General features: G+C 38.9%; 2 protein-coding genes across 2 annotated transcripts; one reads left to right on the top strand and one right to left on the bottom strand.

Moving 5' to 3' along the window:
• Positions 1-4,670: 4,670 nt before the first annotated feature.
• AK88_01783 (uncharacterized protein) lies at positions 4,671-5,725 on the top strand (the record flags this gene model as incomplete). The annotated part of the gene is made up of 4 exons (XM_012479418.1): positions 4,671-4,926; positions 5,147-5,312; positions 5,435-5,546; positions 5,681-5,725. The coding sequence occupies 4 exons, from the start codon at positions 4,671-4,673 to the stop codon at positions 5,723-5,725; spliced, it is 579 nt and encodes a 192-aa protein (XP_012334841.1).
• A 691-nt stretch (positions 5,726-6,416) lies between these two features.
• On the bottom strand, positions 6,417-9,734 carry AK88_01782 (uncharacterized protein; the record flags this gene model as incomplete). The annotated part of the gene is made up of 1 exon (XM_012479417.1): positions 6,417-9,734. One exon carries the CDS (start codon positions 9,732-9,734, stop codon positions 6,417-6,419), a length of 3,318 nt encoding a protein of 1,105 aa, XP_012334840.1.
• Positions 9,735-11,672: the final 1,938 nt, after the last annotated feature.

Genomic DNA, 11,672 nt, shown 5'->3' with positions numbered 1-11,672 from the left:
AAAAAAAAAAAAAAAAAAAAAAAAAAGGGTACACCAAATGCGTGGAAAAAAAAAGAAAAAAAAAAACATATACTAATTATTCGCTTATATATGTACCTATAATGCGATAAAAAAAAATATATATATATATATATCCTCAAGAAAGCATTTTTCAAATAACTCCTAAACCCTTTTTTATTACAACTCGCGGAAAAGGGAGTTGTATTTTCTTGAGCCAACAATTTGGGATAGGTCTCTCCTTGCGCACACTTAAGAGTCCCGTTTGAGGGGGTACGGACGGTAGCGAAAACAAATGAGGGAGTCATCACATGTATAAATCAGCAAAGAACTGCTACTATATGTGCACTTTTGACATAACGTGTATATACACTCAACGCGCATCGCACTTGTGGGTTCATGTACGTGCAGATAGGGATATGTTATTCACACAGGTTAATTATTTTACACTACGCTCGGCACATGTATATATACCCTTTATAGGTGCTTTACATATGTACCCGTTGCGCAGGTGTGTGTGTGGGGGGGTAGTTCATCCCTTTTGCAGAGTGTTCCTCGCAATGTGTGTGAAGAGGCACCTCCAAAAAACAGACGCTCAAAATGTCACAAACGTATTGCCGCTGCGGAAATTAACAATGGCAATGATTTGCACACGTTGGTATGTCACACAAATCGGCAGTGTTCACGTTCGAGTTGCAAAAATGGCGAGGCTACTACAAACGGAATGAGGATTTTTACCCTCCTTCCTCGTTTAGTTATGTCTATGTACAAAAATGCTAATGAAAAGCCCCGTATTTACCACTAGCCCCACTGCTTCCAACACACTGTGTAATTGTTACTGTTCTGACTAATGATACTATTTGGGTGTAAAGGGAAAGCGGACACAGGTGAAGTTGCAGCGAGTGCGTTCCGCGAGAGAAAGGGCCTACCCGTAAATCAGGGTGTGGTACCAGAAAGCACAACGAAAGGGAACAAAGCGTCCCAAAGACGAGCAAAGCAGAGCAAGTAGAAAAGGAAAACAAAAGAATAAATCGGGGCAGACATAAACGCCCACAATAAAGGGTAACAGGGAAACGGCGACACAGTTAAGGAGCGTCTATTTATGAACAAAAATTTGGTGCCCCCAATGGACAACGGGATGCAATTCGCTCTAATGACGAGTGGATGCACTCCCACGTGTAGTGCAGTGTTATGAGGGTGCCTCAAAGGGCAGGCTGCGGTGAACTAACACTTGGGGGGGATATGCCACGGGGGGACATACCAATTGTGTAAACGCCCAAAGGGGTATACGGATAGATGAGCAAATGTGCAAATAAGCAAATAACGCAAATGAGCAAATGTGCAAATAAGCAGATAAGCAAATGAGCAAATGTGCAGGTGCGTATATGAGCAAACAAGCGGAGGGTCATAATAACGTAAAGACGAAAAGTCCCTTCGAATGACCTTTGTCACTGATGCATTTCCACAGGCACATGTGCCATGTGTGTATCTTTACGTGGACTTTTTTGTTCAGTTGGTAACATTCACATTTGGGTGTGTATTTACGTATGCGTATCTACATTAACAAATATGCGTCTGTCATTCGAATAATAATTTCTACTATCATGCGCAGTGAAAAATGGTAAAAAAAAAAAAAAAAAAAAAAAAAAAGAACAGCCTTAAAAGAAGGCAAAAATATCGGTTCAGGAAAAGGAATAAAATGACACCGTAACACACACAACTGGCGCTCTCCTTTTCTCATCAATATTTTGAAAGTAGCTCGAAGAAGAAAATCTCCTAAAAAAGTAGAAACATGCTACTGCGCGGAGAATAATATTTTGGCGAGGCGAACTATAATGAATAGCTTGGTAATTAAAGACTTGCGATGTGTATGCAGGCTTTACACATTCATCCTCCGGGATGGAGTCAAGAGGCACAGCGGTACAAATGGCTGTTAGCGTACCGCATATATTTTCCTAATCATTTGTACAGTGCGTATTGGTAATGCGTCGTGGCAATGAATGTCTGCGCACACGTGTACACACGGGTGCGGGTATCCACGTCTAGCGAGCTCACGCAAAGGCATTCCTATCGAGGTCTCCACGAGCGATAGGTAACTTTTTTTTTTTTTTTTTTTTTCGTCAGTTATATTCGCTTAGGAGGTATAGGTTACCATTTAGGGGTGACAAGAACGTACCTCGTTAAATAGCACTAACATGGAGCTTAAAAATGCCACCCAAACCGATATACAATTCAGCTCAGAAGAGGTTTTATAATACCAACTGTGTGTGTGTGGGTGGGGGGGGGGAAGTAAACAAATCAGTAAAACATATTTTCCTTTATGATGCAACAGCAGTGTGCATCCACCATTCTTTGTATGTAGAAACGGTTTTACATTTTTTTTTTTTGTGTGTGTCCTCTTATTTTATTTTAAGGTGGAATTAGCGAGGTTTTCCCCGTGAGGTGCCGGGAGCTCTCCGGAATTTAATTCAATTGGCGAAAAAAGAAAGCGCAAAATGAAGGGGACAAAACACAAATATTTTTTCAACAGGGATAAAGATGTCTTTACGATTGTTTAATGTATAGGCAATCGTCCGAACAGGTTTTCTTTTAATTTTTTCTTCTAGTGCTTTTCTTAACCTTTTTGTTCGCGCCCTCACTTGGATGCTCCAATTAGAAACGGGTCCCTTGTCGTGAAGCGCCTCGCTCGTGCACACCCCTCAAATATCATTTGTCTATATCCCGGTGTTGCCACCGTTTTCTCTTATTATTGATCATGTCCCATTGCGCCACAAATGTTGATTTGCGAAAATTGCAAACGATAATTTAAGAACGCGGCAGGTATGGCCCCCCTACTAGAGCAAAATAGGCACTCACCAATTCATGTGGCTTTGCATGTAATTATTCTGAACCCTCCTGATGAAACAACAGCAAACTGCTCCTTTGCAAAGGCTTTTTGCCAAGGACCTTGCTGGCGCCAAGGCTCCTATTTACCTTAAAACAATTCAAAATGATACATACCTCTTTGCAGCGCGCGAAGAAAGTGGAACTCGGACACAAACTAATATGCCTCCCTTTGTAACACAAAAATTGGGGAGATGCAAAATTGATGGCCGCTATGAACAGGGTATAGAGGTCCACACATGTTTGGTTCCCCCCAATATTAAATGCACAATGATGCTCTTCTTCTTTAATACTCATCGCTTTTCTGGTCTGTTTTTCCGTCCATTCGGTTTTCTTCTTTTTTTATAGTTGCGCTCATGAAAATGGGACGCTTTAGCAAAGTAGGTTCTTCTTCCTGCCCAGCAGTCGTCCCCCTATCAGGCCATTTCTGGAAAGACATCTTGCGAAAAGGAAAAAACAAAAAAAAAAAAAAAAGGATTTCCAAAAAAATGAAATGATGAAACAGTTTCCCACTAATCCGATTTGTCCACACAGTCATGTTGTTAGTCCTCCTATTTGTTTAACCCCTCGTATGTGAAAACAATTCATTCGGTGCGGTACCCTGGGGGGCGAGTCCTATTTTGGGGGCATTTTATATGGGGTCCCCTTCCGTTGGTACGTTCGAGCCATTCATGTTTCTGGTGCGTAAAAGGGGGGAGAAAAAAGGTGATTTTTTTAACATTTCGTGGCGTGAAATATTGTCCTCTACTTGGCAAAAAATTGCAGATATTTCAAAAATTGCAAAAAATACCTCAAAATTGATCCAACTTGGTGCAGAATTACCCTCCAAACTTGCATGTGCCCACGAGCGTGCCCAATGAAGTACCCGACTTGCTAAAAAAAGCAGAGCATTCCTTGTCTTCCTTAGTCCGAAGCACGCTTGGGGTGCATGGACGATAAATGCCTCTTACCATGTTCTCATTCATGGCGTGTAGACCTGAAGAAGAAATTAGGCAAAAGTAGCATTCCCTTTTTTTTTTCAAGTGTGCACAAATGTGTCCAAGCGCGAATGGCGATATTTGAGAATAAAAAAAAAAACATGAAATGTGGAAAAAATGAGAAGCAAAAAAAGAAGTAGAGAAGTTGTTACCTTCTTTTTCGTGGTTGCCAGTTAATTGTCCTATTTGCAGTTTCCCCATTTGTCTATTGTGTTTGTCCTCTTACCTCTTCGTCCGTGCACTTGCTCATTTTACTTTTATTTCTTCTTCCTTTTTGAAGTGGATTGCTTTTTTTAACTTCTACACCAGCAACACACAAATGCAACTTGTGGTGAAGAATTATTCTAATTATGAGCCATAAAAACATGCTCCTAATTTGACCTTAACTTGCTTTTATTTTGTTATTATTTTTTTTTTTTTTTTCGCCATTCCATTTTGTTTCTCCCTTCTGCTCCTTAAATGTGTTAGCAAAAGTGGGAAAAAAAAGGATGGGAAAAAAAAAATTTACAATTTTCTGAGCCCTACAAAAACTCACGTCCCTTGTGTTAAATTTTTTGCTTCACTTTGCGTGTGTTGTGTGTATTGCCGTTATACATTCGCACCGTATTGTCTCATCGCAAACACCACCGCTACACAATCACATGACCCTTTTAATTTCTTTTGTGGACTATACATCCGCTGCTGTGGCGCCACGAACGTGTACACACCCCTGAACCTACACAGGACAATTTGTTCATAAAAAAAAAGTCGTACAGAAATTTTACCCATGTACCATTTTCCTCCCTGTCTGTCTCTGCTGCGAAAAGGAAATTCATGGATACGACAGAAGTGACAACCTATATCAACCCCGAAAATTTCGCACACTTGGGAAGGCTAAAGAACGGGGGCGGAATTAAAGGCGTAAGAAATGTGGGTTGTTTGGACAGTTCGTCCCGCCTGGGAAGTACGTGCATTTGCGGCAGTTTTATTCATCGCGGTCATTTCGAGGATTCTGAATTGGAAACACAAGAAAAGCTAAAACAAGCGCAGACGAAAAAGTTTGTCCTAAAATACGAAGAGAACAGAGAAGGTAAAATTTGAAGAAAAAAAAAATTCATAATGTGGCTTTCCTTTTTTTTTTTTTTGTGATGATTAAAATTTTGGCTGCAGGGATTGTCCTGCGGTGAACGAACAGCGCACGTAATTTCACCTTTGCATTATACTTGGCCGCTCAACAGTCCACTTAATTTTCTCCCCCATTTTTTCTGTTATTTTTTTCCCCCAATTTGTGCTCTTCCCCCCATTTGCAGATATCCTGCGAAGAATCACCAACAGCCTGAGGGACGACTACCACAAGAACAACCCGAGTGGTGGCCTCCAAAGTTACTTGTCTCAGAAGAGACACCAAGTTGGCTCGCCCATAACCGCCGACAACTCCAATGTGGAACTTTTAAAAAATATGAGCTCAACGCGCGGGTAGGTGTCTGAGTGAACCACGCCAATTGAATACATGTACCTTATATATATGTACATGCTCAGATTCAATAAAATGGTCACCCCCCCTTGGAATTCTCTCCTCCCTTTCTTCCCTACGCTAGCCTATTGAAGATATTCCTCATAACCTTCTTGGCCTCCCTGGTGTTTTTCACCTTTGTAGTTTTAATAAAATATGTATACAACAGATTCAAAAAGCACATGGAAAATCGGCTGGTGAGTAGACATAAACGGACCCACCCTTAATTGCCCCCACATGGACAATATATGAATGCACCTTTATGTATATGCCTATTTATGTTCATCTGCGCTCCTTTTTATTTTGTTTCTCTTTTATCCCCACTTCACAGCACAAGTACAGTAGTAGAGTGGAAGGGCTAAACTACCTCCCCTAGTTCGTTACCAGAGCTAAACATAATTTTTTTTGTTTCAGTCTCCTTGAAGATGTACACATTCTTAATCGGCACATGTACAACTCCTTTATACAGATAAATAGTAAATATTTATTGAACAAAAAAAAAAAAATGCATCGTTACATTTGAATGACATTTTTAAGCATTCCCTGGCGGAACGGGTCCTCTTGAGGCATTTGAAACGGCTACGTGTACATAGCGCACCTTCGCCGTCTCCTTGGCCATTTCTTTTTTTTTTTCTTACAAAGGGGTTTCCTCCGCAATGGTGCAAAACAGGTTGGGAAAAAAAAGGACATCGAAACATCTGACAATTCATCCGTTGAAAAAATTAAAAAAAAAAAAAAAAGTTTTCGTTTGGACACAGAAAAAAAAGGAATTAGTAAGACAGAGGAGATAAGTCAGACTGATTGGGGTGCAGCACACGAAAAAGCTGCTCCAAGTTTGAGCCGTTGCAATGGCCCATGACCACGAAAATGTAGAAGGGGTGTGGTAACCACTTGAATGGCTGGTCAAAGACAGGCTGCACAAAACACACACGAAATTCAATTGGATGTTAGGCCATTTGCTAGTAAAAGGGCCTTAATGATTGTACAACGGGGGAGTTGCGCAAAAAAAAGGAGGAAAAAAAAAAACAAAAGACACATATGCTACACTTCACAGCGCATTCCCCTACCTAAATAATCTCAATTTTTTCCAGCCTATAATTGTACACATACTTGTCCAACTCGTCAAAGTCCGTGGCCCTCTCCTTAAACTTCTTCTGAAGTACTAAAAAACATTTTTCTTTTTCTTGAACTGGCAAGAAATTGTTAATGAGGTTAACCAACATTTCCCACACCATCTTCAACTGACGCGGGGTCATTACATCGTTGAAGGGTTGTGTTGCACTTGATTGGACATATGTATCATTGAGAGAGTCATCCTTGTCATCTTCGCCCTTCTTAGGGCATCCATTTGCATCTTTTCCCGCACCTGAGGCTTCCCTTCTCTCCTGAACAAAATTCTGAACGACCAGCTCCAAAATTTTGCTAATCATCAACTCGTACTTATTCTCGCTGCTCTTCATCTTGGTATCCTTGATGAGATTGAAAACCTGATCGTAGATGTCCTTCGATAAAATTTCCCTAAAGGATGATATGAGGGACTTGGCATTGTCCAACTTGGTGCTGGAGAGCTTAGCTCCACCAGGCTGCTCTGTACTCACCTCATCACCACTTTTAAAAATATTCAGATCTTTGTTATCATCGATCAAAATACTCTTCTCCTGTTTTTTCCCTTTGGTGATATTCTGTATCATGCTAAGTATTTTGGGTTGGTTTTTCATCTTCTTACTAGGATTGAAGACAAATTTGTTCTGTGCCATGGAATGCTTGTTCCTACTACTCTTATTGTTACTACTCTTAATATAACAGTCTTGAAAATTCTTTCCGATTTTTTCCATATGACTACGTGTATTTTCCGTAGTGCTGCTGCTATTCCATTCCCCCTTGGTATTTTCCCCCGCACTTGCACTGGCGCTTGCCTCCAGATTGTTCTGTTGTATCCCCTTAAAGAGCTCAAAAAATTTGTCTATATCACTCTGAATCTGTTCGATGTCTCTATATATACGGAAGTGAGTCCTGACCCATTTGGAGATTTCCTTTATCCTCTGGTTGTTGGAAAATCTGGAATCCAAAAAGAAAATAGACCCATAGTCATTTTTGTGTCTAATGACTCTTCCTATCGACTGGTTGATCGATCTCATTGCTTCTTCATTGTACCATTTGTTCCCCTTGGAACTGTTTGATAATGTAGTGTTGTTTGATAGAGCACCCGCTCCACTATCCCCACCCAGCATATCATTTCCAGCAGATTCGTACTTAAAATGGTCGAGAAATTCCTTCTTGAAAATAATTTTAGTGTCATACACATTTCCATATGGCAAACCACAAATAATGACTCCCCTACAACAGTCATCCTTGAAGTCTATACCTTCCGAAATTTTCCCTCTACAAACGCCCATAAGAATAGCTCCCTTCCTTTTCTTCTTGATAAGATTTTCATACTGATGTAGGACGTCTTTCAATTCTGCTGCTTTATTTGGTTCCACAAAAATGGTTTTGTAAGAATTTATTTTTTCGAAAATTTTAAATTTTTTCCAAGCATTTACCGTTTCAGTCATAGAACTGTACGAGGAAAAAAAAATTAACACACCATATGGGATACAAATAATAAGATCGAAAATACAATTCCCCAACGCTTTCATATAATTTTCATTGCTCCTGTTTTCATATGTAGAGAGTAAAATTTGATTATTATAATGCGTCATGCACCCAACGAATAGCTGATGAGATTTTATCACATGGTCATTTTCAAGGATATGTTTGAAGGAAAAATAATTCCCACTAAGTTGTTTGGAAAATGGTTCAATTGGGGACAGTGTCCCAGACGTTACAATTAGCGAATTGACTTTTTCTTTTATAATTCCTAATAAACTTGCAGTGGCAGAAAAGCACAAAAGTGATATATTCTTGCTCATGGTATAATTATACTTATCGTAAACAATTTTTGTTTTATTCATGGTAAATTTTTTCATGTTATCATATACTTTGCTCACATCACTACATTCAGAATAAGCCACTTTTTCTTCATTAATGTACAATTGAAAATATTCAATGCAATTTCTTACTATATCGCTAAAGAGAATGCTGAAGGATTTGCGAATATTATCAATCGTAGCGATGTACCTGTTAATATTTTTCACGTCCATATGGGTTATCTTATAGTCGTTGATATATCTATTCAGTAACTCCACCATGGCTGAAAGCAAATTTCGAAACTTATCAAAATTATCCTTTGTTATGTTTATATTGTTTTTTTGAAAAATATCAAAAATTTGTTTCCCTTCATATGTCTTATGCTTTTCTTTAATTTTATTTTTTTTATTTTCTTCTAACCTTTCACTCTCCAGCCAGGAGATCAACGCTGTGATACTCCTATTCAGTATGAACAATTCGTCCACATTGATTCTTTCTTTCATTTCCTTATCAACATCCTTCACTTTGTCTAACACAGTTAGCGTAGCCTTGATGCCCTCCAGAAAGAGATTCAAGTCGGAGTCTTTAATTTTGAAGGACACCGCTTCCTCCGCAACAGTTTCTATATTGTGCCCTTCGTCAATTATAATGATACAATGTTCCAAGTGCAGCTTGAGAATTTTCCTTGTGCTCTCTTCGAAGAGATAGTTATATGGAAGTAGAATTACGTGACATTCATTTTGAATTTCCCTCGTAGCGTAAAATGGGCAAAAAAGGACATTTTGCCCTACCGAGTTCCCTTTTCCTATCTCACAAAGTGTTTCGACATCCATAGGGATAGTAAATAAATGTTTTAGTTTGTATATGTGCTTCACTCCATTGTGGTACATACACTCTCCATTTTTCCTCGCCCTCTTACACATATTATTCAACATGGTTCCTTTATAATTGTAATTAATGTTATGAACACATAGCTGATCTCTGGAACCCAATATGGTTGTCATAAGTTTGTACTTTTCATTGTTCTTAATAAAATACACATTTCTTAACTCCTTTATAACTTGCTTCAATTGACTGTGGGTTCTAGATGCGTAAATTATTTTGGGGAACTCATTTGGAGGAGGAGCTTTCGTTGGGCTACCTTTACTATTCTCACTTTCCTTAAAATCAAATGATATGTTTTTTTTATTTTCCGTGATGTTTATATTTTCCGTGAAAGCTCCCTTCTTCTCCATCACGTCCACCAGGTAACTAATACTCGCGCAAAGCAGACATAGCGTCTTGCCCGTCCCAGTTGGGGACTCCAAAATGGCATTTTCCTTCTTCTTCAATGCATTCAAAACGCTCAACATGTAATTGTACTGGCAGTCGTACAGCTCGTAGGGGAAGTACACCTCTACGTCGTTGATAGTATACCGATGGTTCACATCTTCGTTCTTCACCACTTTGTACTTCTTTTGGATTTTACCCTCCATGGAGTGTTTTCTCACACGTTGATATAAGGCCTCTCCTGCGATGGCGTCAAATTGAACGCCCGTGCGGTTAAACTCCTAGAAGCGGGAACCTAACTGCTGCGCGAGGGGAAGCGATTATTTTGGAACGCATCCTCCTACACACGCGTTTTTGGAGCAACTCAAAAAATTTTACGACGTTCCAAATGGATAAAAACAATTCGCACAATTCAAAGTTGCTTCAAAATTTGGTTATAAATCCCTTCAAATTTTGAGGAAAAAATTGTCCTATACCTTACGCGGAGCTATCTTAAAAAAAAAAAAAAAAAATTCGAATCGCCTGTCTTAGCTGAAGCTCACAAAGGTACACATATCCTTATGCTTCCAATACTGCTTGTAATTCTTTTTTTTTTTTTTTTTTTTTTTTTTTCGTCACGTATTTTCTCTCTCCTCTTCGGGCTCAAAAGAGAATGAGAGAACCCTTGGTGATTAATTAGGAGGACATCTTTTCACTTCCTTCATCCGTGCAAGAAAAAAATGAAAAATTCTTGCTTTTCCTCTTAAAATGTACGATATGTATGTCCCTTACACTTTGTATTTCATCGCGTATCATTCAGAAGTCACGTGCAACCTTTGTTTACGTGTCTGGAAAGGGGGCCCCACATGAGTGATCATCCAATGCATGAAAACTCGCTTACGTGGTCTTTCACGGGATGCTCCCTTTTAACGCGCCTAGCCAAAATATACGCAAAAAAAAAAAAAAAAAAAAAAAAAAATTGCGCCAGGAAATTATTCCCGTAGGGGAAATAAAAACTGTTAACAGTACCCACGGGGGCAACGTACAAAAGTGAACACAAAAGTGAACACAAATGGGTACACAAATGGAATAATTTAAAAATATTTTAAAATAATTTTTTTTCTTTTTTAAACTGTCTACCAGGCATGGTCAGCATGCTTACACAAAAAAAAAGGTTGGCCCTTTTAACAATCATGAAAATTATATGTCTGTCATATGAGAGCTTAATACGCTCAAATGCAAGTTTCAAAAAGTATGTAACAAAAGGGGGGCACACTTGTTTTGTTTCTTAAATGGTGGAGCACAGCACACTGTGGAGCCTGCACATGAGGAAATTTTCCGGTGTGTTCTCCAACGTGCCTTCAAACAAGTTTGGTCGCATTCCCGGAAGAAGCAAAAATGCATACTTTGTATACACAACCACAAAATGCCACAATGAATTTTGCTGCCCTGGGATTCTGCGTAGAAATGTACAAAGCAACGGTAATCAATTTGGTCACATGAATATGTAGCAACTCGCGGGTGACAACTCTTCATATGTATAACACCCACACAGCAACGTATGCTTTGAGAGGGGAGTGCGCGCAAAAGCAAAACTCTGAATGTGTGCACCAGCACAAATACTTATACACATTATATAAAGTAATTATTTAAAATAAAACTTTAAAAGCTGCATTGTGTACATGACAACATGGGCAAAAAAGGTGTTGTGCTTAAATCGCGGAACGAGGCATCCCACTCTTATAAACCCTATTCTTGTTGGGAAAAGTAAAACATACACAAAAAAATGGAAAAATTGTAAAAAAAAAAAAAAAAAAAAAATCTACACAAATGAGGAAGGCACTTGTCCCCGATATGATCCCCCAGGAACGGTTTGCATTGTATGCACCATAATGAAAGCCTTTAAAAACATTGCAATTAGGGAAAGGGATCGAACAAAAAAAAAAAAATCCAATGTTTTTTCAAGAGCCCAAATTTATGCAAAAGGACCTGTTCCGAAAAAATGCAAACCGTTTGTTTTTTAGGTTCCTATTTTGCATGCTGCTCAAGGGCAAGAAATTAAAAAAAATATATAATATTTTTCCTTTTTACGTATAATTTTTAGGTACATTGCGCTCGACCCACGCTTCATTTTCTTTTTCTTTTTTTTTTTTTTTTTTTTTTTT

This window comes from Plasmodium fragile (genome assembly GCF_000956335.1).
Source record: "Plasmodium fragile strain nilgiri unplaced genomic scaffold supercont1.16, whole genome shotgun sequence".
Taxonomy (NCBI): domain Eukaryota; phylum Apicomplexa; class Aconoidasida; order Haemosporida; family Plasmodiidae; genus Plasmodium; species Plasmodium fragile.
The sequence above is the reverse complement of the archived record's forward strand: the minus strand, read 5'-3'. Positions and strand labels throughout refer to the sequence as shown.